The sequence below is a fragment of the Marmota monax genome, unplaced genomic scaffold (genome assembly GCF_021218885.2).
Source record: "Marmota monax isolate L192 unplaced genomic scaffold, Marmota_monax_Labrador192_F-V1.1 WCK01_AAM20220418_F8-fsc00042, whole genome shotgun sequence".
NCBI classification, from domain to species: Eukaryota; Metazoa; Chordata; class Mammalia; order Rodentia; family Sciuridae; genus Marmota; species Marmota monax.
Genome location: NW_026693008.1, coordinates 8,783,671 through 8,807,427, shown reverse-complemented (window position 1 = coordinate 8,807,427; position 23,757 = coordinate 8,783,671). Strand labels below are relative to the sequence as shown.

At 49.1% G+C, this 23,757-nt stretch overlaps 5 protein-coding genes across 46 annotated transcripts in view; 3 read left to right on the top strand and 2 right to left on the bottom strand.

Moving 5' to 3' along the window:
• The window catches only part of Pbrm1 (polybromo 1), a 93,661-nt gene extending 90,061 nt beyond the window's left edge, over positions 1 to 3,600 (top strand). For all 40 annotated transcript variants that reach the window (XM_046452810.2, XM_058582116.1, XM_058582123.1 and 37 more), the window contains one exon: positions 748 to 3,600. In XM_046452810.2, coding sequence (XP_046308766.1) covers positions 748 to 920 — 173 coding nt within the window. In that variant the 3' untranslated portion in view covers positions 921 to 3,600. The remainder of the gene's footprint in view (positions 1 to 747) is intronic.
• A 4,026-nt stretch (positions 3,601 to 7,626) lies between these two features.
• Positions 7,627 to 11,836, bottom strand: LOC124098239 (ubiquinol-cytochrome-c reductase complex assembly factor 5). Its single transcript, XM_046453009.2, has 2 exons — positions 11,439 to 11,836; positions 7,627 to 7,731 (listed from the first exon to the last, which is right to left on the bottom strand). Exons 1-2 carry the CDS (start codon positions 11,587 to 11,589, stop codon positions 7,640 to 7,642), a joined length of 243 nt encoding a protein of 80 aa, XP_046308965.1. The 5' UTR covers positions 11,590 to 11,836; the 3' UTR covers positions 7,627 to 7,639.
• A 2,429-nt stretch (positions 11,837 to 14,265) lies between these two features.
• The window catches only part of Sema3g (semaphorin 3G), a 100,020-nt gene continuing 90,528 nt past the window's right edge, over positions 14,266 to 23,757 (top strand). The window contains exon 1 of the mRNA XM_058582110.1: positions 14,266 to 14,271. The gene's annotated coding sequence lies outside the window, so the exon portion shown is untranslated. The remainder of the gene's footprint in view (positions 14,272 to 23,757) is intronic.
• Positions 14,278 to 23,664, top strand: Nt5dc2 (5'-nucleotidase domain containing 2). The gene is made up of 14 exons (XM_046452882.1): positions 14,278 to 14,548; positions 18,848 to 19,032; positions 19,235 to 19,309; positions 19,577 to 19,632; positions 19,717 to 19,810; positions 20,003 to 20,131; positions 20,243 to 20,303; positions 20,380 to 20,482; positions 20,568 to 20,669; positions 20,903 to 20,984; positions 22,774 to 22,860; positions 22,943 to 23,083; positions 23,163 to 23,227; positions 23,310 to 23,664. Exons 1-14 carry the CDS (start codon positions 14,317 to 14,319, stop codon positions 23,569 to 23,571), a joined length of 1,674 nt encoding a protein of 557 aa, XP_046308838.1. The 5' UTR covers positions 14,278 to 14,316; the 3' UTR covers positions 23,572 to 23,664.
• Stab1 (stabilin 1) overlaps positions 23,546 to 23,757 on the bottom strand; it is a 29,191-nt gene continuing 28,979 nt past the window's right edge. For all 3 annotated transcript variants that reach the window (XM_046452878.2, XM_046452879.2, XM_046452880.2), the window contains one exon: positions 23,546 to 23,741. In XM_046452878.2, the coding sequence (XP_046308834.1) occupies positions 23,685 to 23,741 (57 nt within the window). In that variant the 3' untranslated portion in view covers positions 23,546 to 23,684. The remainder of the gene's footprint in view (positions 23,742 to 23,757) is intronic.

Here is a 23,757-nt window from a genome sequence, read left to right as displayed (position 1 = left end):
CTCAAGCCACTGGGATTACAGGTGTCTGCCACTGTGCCCAGCTAGCAGACATCCCTTTTTCTTACACCTGTACAATAAATTATATGTCTTAGAATGGCCTAGAACTTCTTTTTACACATTGACATCACACTCTAAAAATGGGTTTTTAAACTAATTTCAAAGCTTAGTTTTGTTTATAAGCATCCCAACTATCTTTTAAAGTATATTATCTTTCAGGCATTAGTGTAGATGGCAGATTTTTTAAAAGAAAAACATCAAAAACATGTTCCCATTAGTCTGTAAGTTACTTCAATAGACTTAATGTATTTTCAGTACATACAGTTTCTACTTATTCTTTATTTTAAACCAAATTTGATAATTTAAGAGTAGAAGGTATGATTTCCCCTTCACATATTTACCTTCTTAGGCACTTTTATATTAAATGTTTTGTGGGCCAGGCATGGTGGCACATGCCTATAATCCCAGTGGCTCAGGAAGCTGAGACAGGAGGATTACAAAGCCAGCCTCAATAACTCAGCAAGGCCCTAAGCAACTTGGCGAGACCCTGTCTCAAAATTAAAGAGAAAGGGGGGCTGGTGAGATGGCTCAGTGGTTAAATGCCCTGGGTTCATTCCCTTGTACAAAAAAATAAAAAACATTTTTTGTTTTGTGGCTTAATAAACCATCAGCCTTTTAGCCTTTAGAACCAAGAGACTTTTTGTTACCTTAAAATTCCAATTTCTGTTTTCTTTACACTTTAATTTTCAGCTCGAAGACGTGATGTCCATTTGTCAAAAGAACAGGAGAGCCGCCTCCCCTCTCACTGGCTCAAAAGTAAAGGGGCCCACACCACCATGGCAGATGCCCTCTGGCGTCTACGGGATTTGATGCTTCGAGACACCCTCAACATTCGCCAAGCGTACAACCTAGAAAACGTTTAGTAACATCATTATGTTTTGTTTTTTGTTTTTCTTTTTATAGAAGCATAAAGAGTTGTGGAACAGTAGCCATTTTAGTTACTGGGGGTGGGGGGAAGGAACAAAGGATGATGATTTTTATTGCATTTTACTGTACATCACAAGGCCATTTTTATATAAGGACACTTTTAATAAGCTATTTCAATTTGGTTTTGTTATATTAAGTTGACTTTATCAAATACACAAAGATTTTTTGGCATATGTTTCCTTTGTTTAAAACCAGTTTCATAATTGGTTATATATGTAGACTTGGAGTTTTATCTTTTTACTTGTTGCGATGGGACTGAAACCATCCAAGGTTTTGTCTTGGCTTGGGGTTTTGGGGGGTTTTTGTTTTGTTTCGTTTGGGGTTTTTTGTTTTGTTTTTTTACAAAAGAAAAAAATGAAAAAAAAAAAACACAAGAGTTTACAGATTAGTTTAAGTTGACAATGAAATGTGAAGTTGGTCCTAGTTTACATCTTAGAGAGGGTAGCGTGTTTGTATATGTTTCATGTGCCTGAATATCTTAAGCCACTTTCCCAAAAAGCTGTTTCTTACAGGTAAAGTGAAGTGCTTTCTTTGAAAGGTTGTTTAGATTATGGGTGTTTGAGAGACATGGCACATTTGCTCTGTTAACTCAGAGGCTCACTATAGAAATCTGTGGTCAATGTTGTGTGTCCACCCACAGCCTGTGTGCCTCCCAAATTCCTGGAGGGAATGCAGTTTTTCTTGTGCCGAGTTAGACATCTATGGTGTCAAGTGGTTTTGCAGAACATGTTCATAGCCCTGAATTATATCTAGTCTTGGCAGGTAAGTTTAAGGGTACTTTTGATCTGTTTCTAATGAATTCACAACTTATGCCTATATATGTTAGATGAGTTTGAAATTTCAAATCTATTACATTGAAAACTTCAAAGTTCATCTTGAGGAAAGCATAGAGGTATGCATGGAGGTGATTTATTTTTACGCATAACACTTAACATAAGGAAGGAAGTGTGTAATTGGATCTGAGCTGTGTCATGAGCATAATTGTGACATACGGTAGATTACCTGCACTTGCAAATGTTTCATAGTCATTATTTCTTTATTATCAGTTGTGGCATTTTTTTTTTTCTTCTAAGTTTCAGGGTTGTAATTCTCAATCAGAAATTTATTTCTTCCTAAAATATGTTTTTCAATTTAGCTTGTGCTTTTGAATTATAGGAGAAGGGAATCATAATTTAAGAAAAATGCTCACTAAAGAGACCATTATGGATCCCAAACACTTGGGTTTGGTGACCTTGTCTTTCTTATATGGCCCTAGAATAAACATTTGGAGGCAGCATATGCTGCTTAGATGGTAGGAAACTGCAAACATGGAACATTACTTCACTTGGTGGTGTGTTTCTGAAACCTGCTTTATTGTAACAGGATGGTTGCATTGTCAAGGTGAAGCTTCCACACTGCTGTTTGTAAGTTGAGAGAGTGACTTGCAGAGGGTACTTTTTTCCTTTTAATCTGCTCTGAATCAATACCCAGATGTTTAATTACCATACTTAATAAATCATGAGGGCAAAAGAGTATAGAATGGAAAAAAGTCTGTTGTATCTAGATAATTACAAGGAGGCCCTTGTAATTTAATTGCCATTAGTCAACCACTGGATCTCAGTTTGCATCAAGTATTTTAAGTAATTTTGAATTTTAAAAAATGTATTGCAGTAGTATTTCAGTACCTTATTGTTAAACTAAATCAGATAAAGAAATCTCCAATTCCTGGTTATTTCGACCATTGAATCATCATGGACTGTGTAATGCAATCAGATTCTTTTCTTTTTAGACATCCTTGAATTACACCAAAGAACCTGAAACTTAATTTTGGTTAAATTATTTATTTATTTCATACATTCATTTTATTTCCCTTTTTAAGGTCTGGATGAGACTTTTTGGGGGAACTTCTAAAAACTCTTCACTGTGGGCCACAGGGGCACTTAGAAGCAGAGCGCTCCTCCTCCAGGCTCCTTCCCAGTACCTTAGGAGCTCCTTAAGGCAGTGCAGAGCCAGCCCAGGGTGCCAATAGGCAGGCCCTAATTAAGTTTAAAAATAAAATAAACTATTTATTTTAGAATCATGTCTTTCTATGTACTAACTTGGAGAATATCAGTTAATATTTAGAATATAAGATTTGAGGTGAACCATCTTCCAGAAAAGAAAAATAAAAAAGTCCTGACATAAGAAAGTACAGGTAAACAGTACATCTTTTCTCCCATGAGTTTTAGGAACTGTAGTAATGTGGCTTAGAAAGCATAATGACCTAAATGTTTTTAAAATGTAAGTTCCTGTGGAGAAGAACTTTGTTCATTTGGAGGGAGGGGCCTATAGATTTAAAATAGAATGTTTGTCAGCTGATTTAAAAGGCCTTTAATTGATTTGTTTTTTAACTCACCCTCCTCTTCCGATGAGGAAGAATTGAGGGGAGGACAGTTACTTGTGTAAAATCCCCAAATTGATGGTATTAACTTCTCAGCTTGAACCTTTCCAGACCTGATTAAAATTTGGTTTATTCTAATTTCTGTATCATATCATCATCTGAGGTTTAAGTGGTTACTAGTCTTATAACATGTATGTATCATATGTTTGTTCATTTAAAGCTTTTTAATCCAAATAAAAATGGAGTTTGCAAAGTGATTTGGATTAACCAAGTTTGGTTGTTCTGTTAAAGCTGTGTCACATGTTAGTTTTGAGCAGATTGAAGAAAAAGCAATCCTGCAAGCCCCAATTTCATGCTGATGAGGATATGACTGCCAATTGAAGGGAAGAAAACTCCCCAAGTGGAAGTGCAAGTCATTATGCAACCCCCTGGTTCAGGGTTCAGGCTGCATTTCCACAGATGCCAGATGTATTCAGACTGCAGCATGAAGTGCCCCATACCATGTCATACCCTTTGGCTGGCAGTCAAGGAATTCCTAGCACTCCTCAGGATGGGCAGAAATGCAGATTGAAATTGAAGAGCACGTTTCTGAGAGCAAGAAGGTGAGGGAAGCCTGTCCACTATTAGCAGCTTGTTTGTGGTCAGCAGAGAAAAGTGGCCCAGGTATATCTTTAAAATGTTTGTAAGTTCTAAAAATATGACTGTGCTTTTAATAGAAAATGTTGGTTAAAAAAATCAACTATTCTCTCAGTATCACTTTGCAAATCCCTTCTGTTCTGAGTATAGAATGGACTGCCGTCTGTGACCATGAGCATATTTTGAAAGATCACTGATGTATAAACACCCCAGCTGAGCACTGTGAGCAAAAAGTTTCAAACATTACTCTTCCTTTTTTTTGCTTAGAAGTATGCCAGGTCAGCTAAATGCAAGAAAACTCAATACTAAACAAACGAAGACTGTTCTTTTTTCCCATTTTGGGTATTTGTAGTATTCGTGTCTTGGGGGTTGCACATAAATGTGGCAAGAAACTCCAAATTTAAAATATATATGTAGTCTAAGTACTGGTACTGCTTGACTGGGAGAGAAATTGATTTAGAAAACACCATAGTAAAAGAGTTAAATTTTTCTCAAGATGGGTAGCTCAGCTGGACACAGTGGCACACACCTATATTCTCAGCAACTGATGATGCTGAGGCAAGGGCATTGCAAGTTTGAGGCCAGCCTCAGCAACAAAGCAAAGCCCTGTCTCAAAAAAATAAAAAGGACTAGGGATGTAACTCAGTGGTAAAGTGCCCCAGGGTTCAATCCCCAGTACCACCAAAATAGAAAAAAAGAGAGGTAACTAAGTGTGAAGAATTTGTACAAAAAAAAAGAGGACCAAGATGATTAAGTCAAAACATCAAAGATTTAGGTAAGGCTTCCAAAATAGAACTGCCAGATGGACAAAAATAACCCTCGTTTTTTATTTACCCATTCACCTTATCAATTCAGATGATAAAGTGAAGCTTTAAAGCTCATGATCTTTTCCCCTTAACATAGTGGAACAATGGAGATAGATTTCTAGCAATAAATGCTTATTAGGTTTTCATCATTCTAGAAAAAGTACTATAGTTCTTAATGTTTGAAACATAAGTTTTTAAAATTTTTGGCCTTCTAGTTCACACACTAGGGGGTACTACCATTGTACAATCAGCATGTAGGAACACTGGGTTTCTTTTCGTTTTACATGTCTTTAAGTCGGGTAGAGTCAATATTCCTAGGAAGAGTATTAAAAAGATTTTTTGGGGTGACTGGGGGTGTAGCTCAGGTGAGTGCTTGCTTCCTATGCACAAGGCCCTGGGTTTGCTCCCCAGCACCCTAATGCTGAAGAGTAAAAAGCTTGCATCTTGATCAACAAAGGTGAGTTCTTATAGCATCCAAACTAATGTGCTCTGAAAATGGGTCTTAAATGCAGTCATTACTTTACTAGTCTACCTGCCTTGAAATTGGTCATTATCCTGGCATTTTCAAAGTTTATTTTCCTCTAATAAATCAGCATTCTGTTGGGTGTGGTGGCACACAGATGTCAGTGACTTGGGAGTTAGAGGCAGGAGGACTGCAAGTTCAAAGCCAGGCATGGCCACTTAGCAAGATCTGAAGTAACTTATAAAGGACCTGTCTCAAAATAAGTAAAAGTGGGGATGTAGCTTCTGGTAAAACACCCCTGGATTCAATCCCAACACCACAATAAAATAAATTACTCCAACAGGAAGTCACTTCTCTAGGAAAACCCTTGAGAAGAATAGCACAGAATTAATGATTGGGGGAAAAGTAGGGGTTAAGCCAGTTAAGGATCACTATAGACAGAAGCTAAGGAATGGTTTTATTGGCATTTATTGGTCTTTGTAAAAGACTGAGTGTTACATATTCTCTATATGTATCAAATATACTTCTAAAACTGGGAGTGTGTGAGAGGGAATACAGAATGTGGCTGTGTCGCTGAGAATCATACAGTTTATGCAGTTCAATCACTAGTGTCAGGTTCATCACACTCTGGGTGACACAACTGGGTAGGGGATTGTATGCAATACTCTACCTGGTAGTGTTGGTCATTACTGGCCTTCACACTTAAGCCAACTCCCAGTGGAAATGCTGAACTCGTAGGTAATCTGTGATGAGATCTGAGTAGTGATTCTTTATTTACCCAACATTTGTTCCAATATAAGATGACAAGCATGACTAGGAAAAAAATCTCTTTAAAAAAAAAAATGCAGGAGACATTTGTGCCAGAGATAATTAACTTTATTCCCTGTGGCCCTTGGCGTCAGCTTCTTTATTCTGTCACAAAAGTTAGAAACTTTTGAAACTCAGTCTTCTTTAGAATGTAGGTATTTTCTCATTTGCAAAGATGAGATATTGGATGTAGTTATCCAGGCATGTAAATATGCCTTTGCTTTTTCCACCAGTGACCCAAACTTGTGCTAGATGGCATTGCCATATTCTCACTCAGTAGACTGCACCTCTGATCTGGCTCAACTCTGTAGTTTCCCTGTCTTATGGGAGGGAGCAGTTCTCTATCTTTAGCAGCTGAATGAAAGAACAGCACTTTGATCATCAAGGGGCATGAATCATGGAGTCCTGCTCTCCTATGCAAGGGAGTTCACAAGAGCACTAATAGGAATTAGTGTGTCAGGAATTCCCACTACCCTCCTGAAGAGTTTATAAGCTGGTAGCAGACAGAAATGTAATCTGCACAATTTTCCTAGTTTAGGTGACCATAACAATGAAGATCTTTTATGTTCATGACTTAATTTTAATTCTGCAACGAAAGGTTACCACCAAACATGGTCTCTAATATCAGCAACTCCAGAAGCTGAGGCAGGAGGATCAACAGTTCAAGGCCAGTCTCAGCAACTCCATGAGACCCTATCTCAAAATAAAAAATGAAAAGGGCTAGGGATGTAGATCAGTAGCACCCCTGGAGGTGGGGAATTGGGGGGTTTTTTGTTTGTTTTGTTTTGTTTAAAAAACAAACAATTCAAACTGTACTGAAAAGCATCCTGGTTGCTGTATTCAAGAAATATTTCACAGGGTCAGGGGATGTAGCTCAGTGATAATACTTTCCTCTAGCATGTGTAAGGCCCTGGGTTTGATCCTCAGCACTGCAAAAAAAGAAAGTAGAAAAATATTTTATGGTACATGCCAATAATCCCACCTATTCAGGAGGCTGAAGCAGGCAGATCACAAGCCTCAACAATTTAGCAAGACCCAGTCTCAAAAAGGGCCGGGTTGCCAGAGGCAGTGACAGAAGCATGTGATCTCAGTGACTTGGGGAGGCTAAAGCAGGAAGATCACAAGTTCAAAGCCAGCCTCAGCAATTTAGCAAGACCCTGTCTCAAAATAAAAAGGGCTTGGGTAAATGTGGCTCAGTGGCAAAGCACCCCTGGGTTCAATCCCCAGTACAAAAAAAAAAAAGGAACTAGGTTCATTGGATAGATAAGTAGGTGTTTTAGGAGGAATATTCTTTATATAAGTACTATCCAACAGTAATTTGGGAAGTACTCAAGCAGAGACTGCAAAACTATGAAAATTCTTTAAAAAGGCAATTCTTAGGATAATGTGCAGCTGTGAGAACAAGACTTTGGAAGGGTACATTTTTTTTTTTTAAGTTGTTGATGGACCTTTATTTTATTATATACAGTGCTGTGAATCAGACCCAGTGCCTCACACATGCTAGGCAAGTGCTCTACCACTGAGACACAACCCCAGGCCTGTAAGAGTACATTCTTGAGGAAAAAAACTAGTGAAAATTCATATTCATTTTATTGATTGTTGAAGTTCAGTCTCAGATGTGTCATCCAGGCCTTTCTGATACTGTCTCTCTGAGGCTTTTCTTCGGTAGACATCATCTGTATCAAACAAAAACTGTGCTTAGATTTTTAAGAAACCGAGGAATTAAAGATATTCAGAATTCAATCAGTAGTCTCAAGTCTGTTGCCTGTTTCTGAATTTCAACATTAATGTTTAATCCAGTGCCAAAATATAATTTAAAACAAAATAAGTTAAATGACCACTGTTTTACTATGTAAGAGTCCTAGACTTAAAATAACAAGCTAAATATCAGTATCTTCAAAGATAGGGTCATGTCCTGGCCCATCTCTAAGTAGTGTTTTAGGAGTTTCCTCATTTCTTTATTCCCATCCCTCCCACCTTTTTTTATTTATTTGTTTGTTTTTCTGCTGTGGTATTGGGGATTGAACTTGAAGCCTCATGCATGTTAAGCAAGTACTTGTTCTACTACTGAGCTACATCCCCAACCCTCTCCTGTGGTTTCTGTTCTGCTCTCTGACATCATTCTTAACTAAAACCTAGCTCCTCAAAGGCTCTTGGCTGCTGCTTCTCCCACACTCCAGACCTCAGGATGGGATAGGGAGGTCAGTTTCCTTGTTCTCAGCCTCTATGTCTCCAGACTATTGATTATCCTTCTTCAAGTAAAAAATCTTCCTGTGGGTGGCACACACCTGTCATCCCAGCTACTCAGGTAGCTGGAGGTTGATCACAAGTTTGAGGTCAGCCTCAGCAACTCAGCAAGATCCTCAACAGTTGTTCAGCTGTTGAGTTTTGTTGTCTTTAAAAAAAAAAAAAAAACGGGATGTAACTCAGTAGCAAAGTGGCCCTAGGTTCAATCTCTAGTGCCATGTTTTTTTTTGTTCTGTTTTAAATCCTCTTCCTGTAAGGCTTATGCCATTTGACAGCCACCATCTTCTCTGCACTGGCACCTGCACATGTCCCTTCAATCTGAAAACCCTGGTTTAGGCTCCTTGCCTCATCTTGTGCCTTCTCCACCCGCATCATGATTAATACCTTTTTTTTTTTTTTGGGGGGGGGGGGGGGAAGTGATGGGAATTGATGTTAGAGTCTGTAAACAAGTCAAAATAACACCTGGCATTTTGCCAGGGGAATGTTAGGGTTCGTAAACAAGTCTGGATGGTGCCTGGCAAAATGCCAGAGGGAGTGGTTTGTGAAGTAACACCAGCGAGCCATTAAGTGTGGAGATTCCTTATTGGTTGACTGATGTATCTAGTTTATGCTAATTAGATAAGCTGTGTGGAATGTATAAATACTGCTCCTGTCCTGCAATAAACGGCTCCTACTCCTGCTGTATCAATCTACACAAGTTGTTCATCACCCCCCTGGTTATTTTGCTGCAGCTGGACTGCGGCAAATTGAACCTGGGGCCCTGCATGCTAGGCAAAAACTCTACCACTAAGCTACACCTCCAGCCCTTTGGGGTTTTTGTTTGAGACAAGATCTCACTCAGTTGCCTAGGTTGGCCTTGAACATGGATCCTTCTGCCTTGGCTTCCAGAGTAGCTGAGATGACAGATTCAATATCAGCTGCTTCACACACCCTCAAAGCCCCAAGCAGCCATTAATCCAAATTCCTCTCTTTTCCATGCTTCACCCTTCTTGCAGTGTATTACAAAGCCAGCCAGTGCCTCTTGACTGGGTATACTGAGATGTGTGACAATCCAGTGTCCTCAGCCATGACCCTCACCATTCTTTCCTCACCCCCACCTAGCCACTCATCATAAGACACTCTTGCAGCTAACTTCCAAGGGGCTATTCGCCCCACCAAGCACTGATCCCATCCTCTCACTCCTTTCTGATCAACATTTGCCTAGCCTCTAGTCTTTCTGAGAGCAGGGGGTTACCTTCCCTTTACAGGGTCAAAATTCCTTAACCTCCTTTCTTCTGTGATAACAAACCTTCCTGGTGTCCATCCTTGCCTCTCAGTCACCCTAAACATGTTGGTTATTTGACTTTTTCATCACAATTTGCCTGTGAATGGTTCACAAAGCCATTCACAGGTTTCTGGCCCACATCTGCTTCCTGACCTTCAGGTTTTTATAACCATCTCCTTAGCACATTCCAAATGGGGCCCAGGGATCACACTGCCTGTGTTCAGCACCTTCAGGAGAGTTACCCCTGCCCCAGCATCCAGGTCTCATGTCTTAAGCCCACTTAATCACCTGGCTTTGTCACCCTTTGGGCTGTCTCAACTCCACCTACTTCTTGGCATCCCTTCTGCCTCAAAGTAGACCTGGCTACCATCTGAACTCCGGACAACCACACAGCCTAGGTGTTCTTACCAATCTCTCCACAAGGAGCTGCTTCAAACCCTTCAGTCCTTGGGATATATTCTTGGTTCTGCAGTCCCTATGTGGCTCTGCTAGACACCTCTCTAGCCACTTTACACCTCCCTCTGCTTGCTGCTTCAATTTTTCAAACACAGAATACACACAAGGCCTCCAGTTCTCAGCACTGCCCATGAAGACTCAATTCTACAGAACTTGCATCTGGCTGACAGTCTTCAGAGCCTGCTATACCTGGTAACTGCTTCCAGAAGCCTTCCCTGCACCATCTAGTCCAGGGAGGTGCCCACCCAACACTCCTGTGCTCCTCTAAGCACTGATCACAATAGTAAACCATCTCCCTTTTTTCCTTCCCTAGTCCCCGGTACTGGGGATTAAACTTTCATGCTAGATAAGTGCTGTACCACTGAGAGCTACATCCTCAGACCTGATGGTAACTGGGTTTTTTGTCTGTTTGGTACCAGGGATTGAACTCAGGGACACTGGCCCACTGAGCCACATCCCCAGCCTTATTTTGTATTTTATTTAGAGACAGGGTCTGAGTTGCTTAGCACCTCACTTTTGCTGAGGCTGCCTTTGAACTCTGCTATCTCAGCCACCACACCCAGCCAACTCTGGTCTTTCTTTCCCATTAGCTCTCTGGCAGTAAAAAACCTCTGCCTTGTTAATTAGATCCTCTCATGGATGTTCAATAAATAGAATGGTAGAACAGAAGGAAGCACTAAAGTTCCAATTAAAAAATGAGAGTCGGTAGGGCTGGGAGCATATAGCTCAATAATAGAGCAATGACCTAGCTAGTGTGAGTCCCTGTGTTCCATCCCCCACACCACCAAAAAAAAAAAAAAAAAAAAAAAAAAAAGTTCACAAGTGATATATTATTTCAGAAGAGGGACAAAGCAGAAAGGGCCTAGGGGTTGGGGAAGTCTTCCTGAAAGGAACTAGTCTGCCCAGAGATAGTGCTCAGCTAAGCAATGTCAGGCATTCTTTTCACTGTGCTGAGCATCTGCTCCCAGGCCAAAGACCTGGTGCCAGTGACTGCCCTCTTAAGACAATGGTGATTAGGCAGGCAGGTCGGCTCCCTCTAGGGTGTGGGCTGAAGAGTTCTGAGAGGACAGTTAATAGGGATTTCCATGAATCCTCAGGATCCACCCCCTCTTCTGTTGTTTGTGAGCTATCCTGTTCCTTAGGCTCGGCTCAAAGTCAAGGGTGAAGGGCAAGCTTGAAAAGTGTAGGAAAGATCGCAAGGCTGGACGTCAATGTGCAAGACGTACAGAAGAGCCGGCGCCATAGGCGGGGTCAACTGCCAAGTGAATGGAACAGTGCTAGCCCTCCCGACAAGAATAAAAAGCAGCTCGCGCTAAGGAGAAAAAGCGGTCTGCAATCTAATACCCCCGGGAAACGGATCCCTGCCATCTCATGCCTCCCTGAAGGGAAAGGGAGGCTACTACACCCCCCACTTACAGAAGGTCTCCTGGCCCACGCGCACGTTAATCATGATCCACTCCATTGTTCCTCCCAGGATAAAAAAGAAGGGCAGGAACCTGTAGAGGCCGAGTCGCTCCTTCCCGGGCACCCACTGCAGAACTCGCCTCACCTGGGCCCTGGAGAACATGCTCGATTGAGGTTGTGGCTCTGGGTGCGATGGAACCAGGTGCGACTGAAGCTGAAGCCGCCCTGCCCGTCCTCGCTGGGCTCGGCGACCTAGGCGATGAGTGACCGCAGCCGAGTCACTGCCCGGCAGCTGCAAAAATTTGGGAGCTAAAGCTGACCTCCAGGCCTAGATCCCTGTGCAGCTCAGCCAATCAAACTGCTGCTGTTGAGACGCGCTTGCTCCTTGAGAAGGAGCCTGAAAAATCCGGCGCATGCGCCTCGGCACTGGAAGCGGGGCGGCCCCTATGGGGCGGAGCCTTCGACGTGGCTTGGACTCGGCCCCGCCCTACGGCCTCCCTAGTGTTGGCCAGAGCTCTGAGCAGCCCGCCGCGCCCCCTACTCTGCACCGCCATCTTTTTTTTCTAATACCCTGACAGAGTGATAGTCTATGAGGGACTAATAGTGTGCTGCACCATTCTCTAAAATGCAATTACGAAACGCCTTGCTTTTATTTCAGGGACATGATTGGTGACCAAACTTCTAAAATATCTGAATTTGATATGCACTGTTGAAAGCTGAACTTTACACAACAAAAGTTTGAGCATCTGTGACAACCCTAAAATAAAACTGTCCTGAATGGGCACTTACAATAATACAGGCATTTATAGAAAGTTTTTATGCATCACCTTTTGACAGGGTTGGGGCGGGGAGGATGAGGGCTGGGATTAAGGAGAAAGGGAGGGGTCCTGCTATGTTGCCCTGGCTGGTCTCAGCCTCCCAGTAGCTGGGAAAACGTGCTTGTATCACCTCTTTATCCACAATAAGCGCAGCTCAGCATGATGGTTAATGAGCGTGTCTGAGGAATTCCCTTAGCTGGGGCTGTACTTCAGTTCCCCAACCCATGAAACAGGGGACTTTTTCTGCTGCTGTGAAGATTTAGTGAGATGATAAGCACTGAATGTAGTGCCTGGAACACGGTAACTGATCAACTAACATTAGCTCTAGCTAACATTAATATGATGATGATTTACTGATCCACTTCACATGTATTCCCTGAACTGAGAAATTAAGAGATTAAGCCAAAAAAAGCAGAGCTCTGACTCCAGAGCCTTCACTCATTATATCCTCTCACTTTATCACTGTTTTCTGAAAATACCCTAAGAGGCTGTCACTCTGTTACCTAGGGATAAAACTGGAGGAACAGCTTTGACAAGGCAGTCAAATATTAGGCAATCTAAAAGAATCAAATGAAAACTTAGATCCCAAAAGGTAGCTTGGTGATGAGAAGAGAAAGTGCAAGCAGGGCCCCAAGAGAGGGTTATAGGACAGCAGTAAGGTCTCTAGCTGCCTATAGTACAACGCACCCTGGATGGCCACCCAGAAAGTGGGCACAAAAGCTTAGCACTTGCTCCTGTTCCTTTTCTTTATCTCTCTCTTCCTTCTCTCCCCCCCTGCCCCCACCTTTCTTTCAAGGTCCTGATTCTTAGGTAAGCTTTCTACTACCGAGCTACATCCCCAGAACCTGCTCACGTTTCTCTTAGCGGTTCTGTGGGGGTGGACCACCCAGGACCTCCACCAGCATGGAAGAGGTTCACGTGAGGGTAGATTCCCAGCACCTGCCTAGGTCACTGGGGCGTGTGCAGACACCTCTCCCGCCCCCAAGCTCACCTTTAGGCCTCAATATCTTTCAGCACCCAACCCAGGACCTGGTACACTAGGTCCTCAGCCCAAGTGCAGTAATGTCATAACATAAACACAACCTTAAACTCAGCAAGCCACCCCGGGAAACAATATGTATCCAGCTGGCAGGCTCATCAGCGTGCTGGGTGGGTCTCCATGAGGTACACCTGCAGGCCCAGAAAACAGACGAGTAGAAAAAATGCAAGAAGAGCGTATTTGCAAGAAAAAGGAGGAAATTCTTTGTAAAGTCTCCAGCAACCAGGCATCTCAACAGGAGGCCTCTCCAGGCAAAGGTGAGTGGGGCGGGCCAGTGACACCAAGCTAAGGTCAGAACCAGGTGGGTGCAGTGATCCTTGGCCCCAGTCCTGAAGCTCACGCCCAGGAGTCCGGTTCCGAATTAAAAGGGGTCACCTGGGTTGAGCACCGGCGGCACAAAGAGGCTGCCATGTAGGTCCAGCGGTCTCACCCAGCGTGGGGCTGCAGCAGGGAGAGCGCGGGCAGGGCTCTTTATCCGCTAGATAAGTGAGTGAAGTGGCCCGGGCTCCGGTCAGCGGACAGTCTGGGATCGGAGCAGGGGAACAAGGCCATGGGGCAGGAGGACTCAGGGACTTCGGGAAAGTAGAGGAGGCGCTGGGGTCAGAAGGACCCAGAGGCCGGGGGAAAGGAACGGAGAACCCGGGAGCAAGCGTAAACTCGCGCGCGCCTGCCTTTTCCCCTCCGCGCCTCGGCGGTCCGGAGCCTCGAGGGGATGGCGGGTCTTAGGCTCTTGGACTTCCCAGGCAGGGGACAGGAGAAGGAGCCGCCATCGCCGCGGTGGCGACCGAAGGGGGGCGCAAAGCCCTCGGCCGCGCGGGAGAGTTGGGGGAGGGGGTCGCGGGCCCGCCCCGCCCCGTCCCGTCGCCTCCCGCCCCCTGTGCCCAGTGGCGCGCCCATTGGCCAGTCGGGCTCCGCGCGCCGCGCCCATTGGCCCGCAGCCGTGAGGAGCACGCGGCCACCGTGGCGGGCGCGCAGTCGGAGGGCGGCTGGCTGGCCGACGGGCGGAGGGCAGCCCGGCCGGCGCGCAGGGGGCATGGCGGGTGTGGGGCTGCGGGCGGTCGCTCGGTGCGGGCTGCTGTGCGGAAGCCACGGCGGGCGGCGAGCCGCCTCCTCCTCACCCTCCTGCCCTGGCTGCGGCCCGCCGGGTCCTGGCCCTCACTGCCCGGGAGCCCCACGCTCTGCGCCCTCTCCGGCGCCGGCCGGCGGCACCGAGCTCAGCGAGCACCTGTGGGCTCGTTACCAGGACATGCGGAGACTGGTGCACGGTGGGTGAGCCCGGGTGAACCGAGTGCTGGGGTCGCCTCCAGCGCTGTGGACTGTCGGGGCGCCGGGGCGCAGCCCTCGAGCCTTCCCGGGCACAGCTCCTTGCTTCTACGCCCGGTGGGGTTTGGCGGGGACCCAGACCTAATGGGCTTTTCAATAGAGGCTTCGGCCAGATGGCCCGGGGGAGGGTGGGGGGTTTATTCCCCAGCTCTATCTGCAGGGGCTTGGAGCACCTGGAGCGGCCGCCCGCAAGTGCGGTCCCCGGGTCTTGCTGCAGGGAACCGCTACCGGGAGTGCTCCCAATCCCTTGTTCTCCGTCGACCCTTAGTTGGGGTGGGAGTATTGAGGACAAAGCCTGCAAGTAGCGCTCGCCCAATAAGCTCCTGGCGACCTCCCGACCTAAGCTGATACGGGCTGGACTTTCCAGGCACCTTTTGGTTTGGTGCTGGAGGTCAGGCCCGCTCTCAGCAAGGGCCGGGAAGGTATTGGGGAAACAGTTCAAGTCCCCACAGTCGCCTGGAATCCTGAGGAGTTGCTACAGTTGGCCAAGCTGCACAGGCACTTTCCCTCTCCCTCTGTGAAATGGACTGATGAGACTGGAGGGCCCCTCTCAGGGCAGGCTGGGGCCACCAGTGAGAATGCAGGACATATGTCCACTGCTCTGGGTGGGTCACTATCCAGCCTCTGCAGCAAACAGATGTGGTTCAGGCTAGTGGCTCTATCACTGTCCAGCTGGGTGGCCTTCAGTAAGCCTCAACCTCTAAGACCTTCAGTTTTCTCAGATACAAACAACCCTGGGTCTCTGACATAGTGTTGTGGTGACTTGGAAAGAACCAAGCCAAGAAGGGGCAGGGGAGCTTCCGGAGGAACCCCCAAGGGTGAGATGGCTTTCATTGTCTGGTGAGACAAAGTGGCCCTGTCTGGAGTGTTCCAACTGTCTGGACAGGGATTTCTAGTCCAGCCTTGTGGATACCTGGAGAGTGATCCAAACTTATTCTCTTGACAAGCTGAAGACAGAATGGTTAGGCCCTCTGTGGAGTGGTGGTTCTGAAGCCCTGGTGGTCTAAGACTGACTCTATCTCTGTGGACTGGCATGCCAGAGTGTTGTTTAAGAAGTCTTTGTCCTGTACCTAGAGAAGACCCTCTGAGTGGCCTCCAAGACAGAGGAGGAAAGAAGGGGATCTCCTGGGCATTGCCCTCCAGGACCCACCTGTATTTTCCTATCCTTATGTCCCCCTAAGTTCCTCTTGTTCAAGGTCACTGCTACTCACGTCATGGTGAACACCAGAATAAGCCAAGTTCGTTCCTCGGGGTCCTGATCCTAACCCATTCTGACTGGGTCTTCTGGGGCAGTCTCTGGGCATTCAGTATACCTTGGACATAACACCTGTGGGCAGACTTTGCCAGGAGGGGCTGGGGATGTAGCTCAGTTTGTAGAGTGCACCACAAACAAACAAAAATCTCTGCCAGGGATCCAGGCCGAAGACTAGCCCCTACCCTGAAAGCAGAGACCATCACCTCCTCCCCACCCGTCCTCAATGTGTTGACCCTGGAAGGCTAGGCTAAGGGGAAGAGTGATTAAGGCAGGTGGTGCAGCCTGAGTGCACATCTCAACTCTGTTGCCTGCTGCTGGGTGGTTGAAGCAAGTGACTTCACCTCCTTGAAGCTCAGTTTTTTCCTCCAGACCAACTGCTTCATAGAGTTGGAGTGAGGATTGAACAAGATGGGCCCCTAAGGTAGCCACAAGCCTGTCCCAGGGCTACCAGGGGGGAATTGGCTTCAGAATCTGGTACCTTGGGCAGGTGAGGGAGCTGGGGTCGAAGGAAGAGAAAGGAGGGTAAAGACTGAAGAGTGAAACCATAAACTTGGCAGGCTAGTGCTAGTGGGTTAGATCCTCTCCTGGCCCTACCTGTCACTGCAGCCCTGTGGAAGAGGGTTTTCTCAGACCAGAGATGAGGTGAGGGGTCAGGCTCTATGAGCTGCTTCCCCATCCTGCTTTGTCCCTGGGAGAATTTTCTGCCCCTGGAAACATCCCCAAGGGCAGAGGTGAAAACCAGAATCCCAGTGATACCAGGTGAGGGGCGTCTCAGCAGCAGCTCTCAAGGGCTACAGTCAACTGTGTCTCATGCATATCCAAGTGGAGTGTCCTGTCCACACTTGGATCTTCGGAGCAACTGCTCTGTGCTGGCCTGGGGCCTCCAGAGGAACCAGCCACACCTGTTTCCACACCCACACCCTGCACTTGACTGCAAAAGAAGGGTTGGGGAGTGGAGCTCTGTGTTCCAAAGGGGCCTCCAAGGCAAATGCTCTGGGCATCCGAGTACAGTGAGATGTCTGCCTCTTTAGTGCACCAGCTACCTGCTGGGCTACTGTGGGACCAGGGGTTTCTGTTTTATAATTAGGACTGATTGTGGCTGAGACAGTTTTTCTGGGGCCTTGGACCTGAGGCATTTTCTGGGAGGCATTACCCTGTGCATCTGGGTGATGCTCCCCTTTCCCTACAACTCCTCCTCTTAGAGAGATGTAGGGAAATTGAAGACATGAAGCTCGGGGCCTCAGGGTGCACTGAATCCTGCCTGTGCATAGGTATAGAGCAAGAATGCCGCACAGTTGATACAGTTTTTATTTCCCCTTTAGAGACAACAGGCCCAAGGGCTGAGGTGACATTCCTGAAGTCACAGCCAGGGTGGGGGTGCTGATCTGGTCCAGCTGACCTCAGAGCCCATGCCCTTTCCATCATATGCCTTTTCTCCAGCCAACGTTCCCATTGTACAGATGGGGAGGCCAAGGCATGTGAGCTTGGGACCCTGGAGCCTACCCCACACGGCGTCACCCCTGATGTGGGCCTGAAAGCCATCTTCAGTTCCTTGAGAGCAGCCAGAGGCTTGGGGTGACCATGGCCACATCCCCAGAAAGGAGCAGCCTGGATAATGGCCCAGAACCCAACATTGCACGTCCCGCCTGTCGTAATTAGCAATGTTCCCTGGCTAGAGGGCTAGAGCCAGGGAATGTCATTATGTGAGCTGGCAGGCAGCTGAAATCCGATTAGAGGGGCCTTGTTCCCTGGGCTGTGACAGGTGCTCAGGAGTGGGTAGTAGGAGCAGCAGAAGGGCTCCCCACCCATTAATGTTCTGGGCAAGGTGGAAAGAGCATCCATGACTTCAGCCCCCTCCTCATGCCAAGACAGCTGGGTCATGCCCACTTGGGTGGAGTCTTCAGTCCCCACATGCCGCCCCTCGCTGATACCTCTTAGGACGTGGGAGATGCGACCAGCAGATAGCTGAGAAGGGCAGAGGGACTGACAGTGGTGTTCATGATCAGGTTTTAGACAGTGGCAGAATTGGCACTGGAGACCATTCTGAGAGCTCTTCTGGGGCCAGACTGAGGGGTGGAGTCAATGCCTGCCTGCTGGGTGCTACCCAGCTTACAGCATGTCTGGCGGGGGCTTAGTGGTGAGAGCCAGGAAGAGGAACAGGCTCAGTATACCTGGTGGGCTGCAGGTGATGGTGTAACCACAGGGAAGGAGCTCCAACTGTGAGCTCAGCCCACTGCCAGCTCTACCTGTTTTAGTTAGCTTTTGCTTCTCTGTGGCCAAAATACCTGATGAGAACAATTTAGGTGCTGGGCATGGTGGTGCACACCTGTAATCCCAGAGAGTAATGAGGCAAGAGGATCGTGAGTTCAAAGCCGGCCTCAGCAATTTAGCGAGGCCCTAAAAGATTTAGGCGTCCCTGTCTCAGAATAAAATATAGAAAGGGCTGGGGTTGTGGCCCAGTGGTTAAGCACCCTTGAGTTCAATCCCTAGTATCAAAAAATCCCTAGTATCAAAACTTAGAGGAGGAAAAGTTTATTGGGGGCTCACCATTTCAGAGGTGAAGCAGAGCATCATGGCAGAAGGGCATGGTGGAGGGAAGCTGCTCAGGGCATGGTGGTCAGGAAGCAGGGGGAGGGGAGGGGGCCGCAGGAAGGCGCACTCTTCCAGGGTAACACCTCCTCCAGCCACGCCCCGCCTGTCTGCGGTTACCATGGACTGATTAGGTTACAGCTCTCATAATCTGATCATTTCACTTCTGAATATTGCTGCATTAATAGAGCACACCTCATCTCCAAACCTGAACGCTGCCTTACCCCAAGTACAGGATCTGGGCAATTGCTTTCTCTCTGAGCCTCAGTCTGACCATCTGGATCACTGGGCATCTCTGGAATGTTTCATGAAGCTTAAGGGGCTGAGTGCTCAAAAAGTACCCAGAAGCCTTTTGCCACTGCCACAATCGTCATTTCCCTGTGTCTCCTTCCTCTAGACCTCCTGCCTCCTGAGGTCTGCAGCCTCCTGAACCCAGCAGCCATTTATGCCAACAATGAGATCAGCCTGCGTGATGTCGAGGTCTATGGCTTTGACTATGACTACACACTGGCCCAGTATGCAGACGCACTGCACCCTGAAATCTTCAATGCTGCTCGGGACATCCTGATTGAGCACTACAAGGTGAGACTAGCCAGGCAGGAGCCCCTGCTCAGGCCCTGGAGGCCAGCACAGCCCACCTTGACCTAAGCCCCAGGGTGGATCATGGGGCTCCCTGGGTTCCCTGGGCAGGTGGATGGATGGATGGATCCCCAAGTGGCCACTCAGCCAACAGGGCTGGCAGTGCTACGGGCTTAGGCCTGGTCTATGTTTGTTTGCCCACCAGTACCCAGAGGGGATTCGGAAGTATGACTACAACCCCAGCTTTGCCATCCGTGGCCTCCACTATGACATTCAGAAGGTGAGTGGCTGGATGCTGACCTCTTGGTTCCTCCTGAGTAAATGGGCCCTGAGCCTGCTTCCTTGGCCATGCTCTTAGTGAAGGGTCTCCGTATCTGTCCACCCCCTTGACCTCAAAGCTACAACTTCCTTTTGGTAATGTACCTGATCTCCTTGGTACCATCCAATGGAGGCTTGGACATGGGGTTTAGAAGAGGCTGGCCAAGTCCAATGGCAAAACCACCTTCTTACCACTGGTCCCACCCCTGCCCACACTGGGTGCCCTCAGAGCCTTCTGATGAAGATTGATGCCTTCCATTACGTCCAGTTGGGAACAGCCTACAGGTTAGTTCTGACTCTGCCCTCTTCCCACCCCTACCCTGTGCTGCCACCTGGGCCTGGAGTGATGGTATCTGTACCCTGGTTCAGGGGCCTCCAGCCTGTGCCAGATGAGGAGGTGATCGACCTATATGGAGGCACCCAGCACATCCCACTGTACCAGATGAGCGGTTTCTACGGCAAGGTATTCCCTCCACCTTCTGTGACCCAAAGCAGCCCAGGTCGGTGAGCTTGCTATAGATACCAGCTCCAGTGGCCAGCTTTCATCCACAGACCATGCCCTTTCCCAGAGACCTGAGGCAGATTTGGAGGCCTTAGTCTCCAATGCTGGAGGTGGGGGGCCAGAGGAATAGCTGAGATGTGGTCCCCTCCCCAGGGCCCCTCCATCAAGCAGTTCATGGACATCTTCTCACTGCCAGAGATGGCACTGCTGTCCTGTGTGGTGGACCACTTCCTGAGCCATGGCCTGGAGTTTGACCAAACACACCTCTACAAGGACGTGACGGTGAGCATGCTGGCCTGCCCCTCAGGTGGCAGGAAGGTGAAGTCCAGCAGTAACAGGGCAGGCTCTCCCCAGCCCCCCCGCTGTGCCCTCACTGTCCCCCCCTCCCCCCAGGATGCTATTCGAGATGTGCACGTGAAGGGCCTCATGTACCAGTGGATTGAGCGAGACATGGGTAAGGGTGAATGGTAACCTGGCTGGCCTGCTTGAGCAGGGTGGCCAGGCCCTCACAGACCCTTCTTCCCCCTCAGAGAAGTACATCCTGAGAGGGGACGAAACGTTCGCAGTGCTGAGCCGCCTGGTGGCCCATGGGAAACAGCTGTTCCTCATCACCAACAGTCCTTTCAGCTTTGTGTGAGTCCAGCCCCGCTGTGGGGGTGTTGGGGGGCAGACACAGTGCCACCCTCAGACCTCCTGCAGCCGCACCACCTCTGCACAGGGACAAGGGGATGCGGCACATGGTGGGTCCCGACTGGCGCCAGCTCTTCGACGTGGTGATCGTCCAGGCGGACAAACCCAGCTTTTTCACTGACCGGCGCAAGTATGGGCCTAGCAGGGGGCAGTAGAGTAGGGGAAGAGGTGGGGGGATCCCATCGCAATGAGGGGACTGAGGCCCGAAGCTAGATTGGCCTTTACTCAGTGCCCTTGGGGTGAGGATGCCTCCTTACCTGCATGTGGCCTACCTGAGTGGATGGGTGTACAGAGAGGAGAGTGGGAGGTACCCAGCCCCGGCCCTACCACAGATGGAAATCAAGCCCTTCACCCTCACCCCAGGCCTTTCCGAAAACTTGATGAGACAGGCTCGCTCCACTGGGACCGGATCACCCGCCTGGAAAAGGGAAAGATCTACCGGCAGGTGAGGACCATCTGGGGTCGGAGCAGCAGCTGGTGTGAGAGCAGGGGACAGGTTCTAACCAAGGACACAAGCTGTTCAGAGGCCGACTCTGAAGACGCACACAGCCCCGAGCAGCTCAGCCACTTCGGTGTGGCCAGCGGCTGCCAGGGCTGGGCAGTGTGGAAGGAGCTCTTGGCCTCTGGGTCCTGGTGCCCGGGTTTGAGTTCCAGCTCCACTCGGCCACGAGGGAGACTTGCCTCATCACCTCTGTGCCTTACTTTCCTCATTCCTAAAAGATTGTAATGCTGTATTTGAATGTGGCACAAAGCCCTGTGATCACCAAGTACCCCATGAGTGGCACTGTGACTAGTTGAGACTGAGCTGTCTGCTGCAGGCAGAACCAGCCTGGTGGGAGCCCCTGAGCCTGGCCAGTGGAGGCAGCTCATAAGAAATCTGGGGAGACCCCCTTCTTATCTGAACAGAAAGAAAAGAGCAGCCAGGATGGGGTATTGGATGCCTGAGCAGGAGGTGATTAAGGCATTTGGCCCTGGCTGGAATGTGGAAATCCTGGCTGAGCTGGTCCTCTTAGGAGTGGGGGTTCCAAGGGCTGTGACGAAGCCGGCAGTCGGCCAGGGGAGCAGTGTTGAGTTGCTGGGGCCTGGCCTATAGGCTGGACTTGCACCCTTGTGTTCTGTTCAGCTTCCTGCCCTCCTCCACCCCAGCTCTCCCTCACCCATCCGGCTTATCCCCTCAGCTTTAAGGGTGAGGCTGTACCATGTCCTGCATCTGGCTGTGACCTAGGAGGACAAGCACCTGTGTGGCTACCAGACATATCTTTTTTCAGAGGCAAGAGAGGGTTACTGGGGATTGAATTCAGGGGCACTTGACCACTGAGCCACTCTCCAGCCCTATTTTGTATTTTACTTGGAGTCAGGGTCTCACTAAGTTGCTTAGCACCTCGCTTTTGCTAAGGCTGGCTTTGAACTCTCGATCCTCCTAAGCTGCTGCGATTACAGGTCTGCGCCACTGCACCGGGCCAAGGCATTTCTTTGTGCCTGACATTCTGAGGTTTCCTAATGCTGTGTACATTGGATGCTTGGTCCTCGCCCTCAGCCCCTTTTCTCTGCCTCCTCTTCATCTCCTGCCCCTCAAGATTCTCTCTTGGTCCAGAGGCACGTCCTCAGTGATCTCCTGCTCGTGTGTCTTCTTCAGTAGGTCCAATTAAGTTCCTCCATGACCACCTGTCCCCCCCACTGCCCACCCCTCTGAGGTCCATGGATGCAGACCTCCTGGGTGTGAGCTTCTGCCCCAGGTGGCACCAACTCTGGCCCCTCTGTTTCTGCCTCCCCTGGAGCTTCTTCCCTAGTTTGGGGCCTGGCTGTTTCCAACTTTCCCCAGCTTTGGAGCAGGCAAAGCAGATGGCCTGCCAGTGAGCTCTGCCATTGGTCCACTGGGTCCCTCTGGGCTGAGGCCGCCAGCAAAGACTCTAGAATCCTTTGCTTTAGGGCGTGGGTCCTTCCCTGTGGTTCTTTTCTCACAAACAAGGGCTTGATCCTTAGCCGCGGTGGGTGAGAGGCCACAGAGAGGGAGGCCCTTGCGGCCTGGGGCACTGTGCCAGGCCTATGGGAGCCCTTCCTGGGGCAGGCCGACCCTCCTGCAGTACTGCGAGGCCGCGGGAAAGGGCAGCCCTGTATCCGGCTGGACTTGGCTGCCTCTGGGGATTTGAGAGGGCTGCTGGGGGACAAGACCTGGTGCTGGCAGCCCAGGGGAGCAACGCTGGCTCAGCAGCGTCCCTCTGCACCCCGCCCAGGGAAACCTGTTTGACTTCCTGCGCCTGACGGAATGGCGTGGCCCCCGCGTGCTCTACTTTGGAGACCACCTCTACAGTGACCTAGCGGTGAGGGGGGCAGGGCTGCGTCCCAGGGGGCGGGGGAGTCCTCCTAGCTAGCACTGAGGCCAGTCCCACTGCCCAACCCCAGGATCTCATGCTGCGGCACGGCTGGCGCACGGGCGCCATCATCCCTGAGCTGGAGCGCGAGATCCGCATCATCAACACCGAGCAGTACATGCACTCGCTGACCTGGCAGCAGGCGCTCACGGGGCTGCTAGAGCGCATGCAGGTGCATGGGCAGCCCAGGTGGCCCCTGGGAGGGCCAGGTTGCAGCTTCCTGGGCACCCACATCATATTGTCTGTCCCAGACCTACCAGGATGCAGAGTCTCGGCAGGTGCTGGCCGCCTGGATGAAGGAGCGGCAAGAGCTAAGGTGAGCAGGGCGGGGCCAGGGCTGGGGCTGGCTGGCCTGGCATAGCTGATGCCCACCCGTCAAGTTCTCCCCTCCCCCCCAGGTGCATTACCAAGGCCCTATTCAATGCTCAGTTTGGGAGCATCTTCCGCACCTTCCACAACCCCACCTACTTCTCCAGGCGCCTTGTGCGCTTCTCCGACCTCTACATGGCCTCCCTGAGCTGCCTGCTCAACTACCGTGTGGACTTCACCTTCTACCCCCGCCGCACACCTCTGCAGCACGAGGCACCGCTCTGGATGGACCAGCTTTGCACTGGATGCATGAAAACACCCTTCCTAGGTGACATGGCCCACATCCGCTGAGGGCATTTTTATTGCAGGACAGACCCCTAATCCTCCCAGTCCCATCCACTCTGGGCATCCAGCCAGACAAGCAATAAAGGTGCCTCCTGCCTCCGCGTGCCCATCTCGGCCTTTCACTTGACTGCCAGGATCCTCTGGGTGTCGGGGAAGTCATCTTCCAGGAGCGAATCCTGAGAGAGGGAGGCT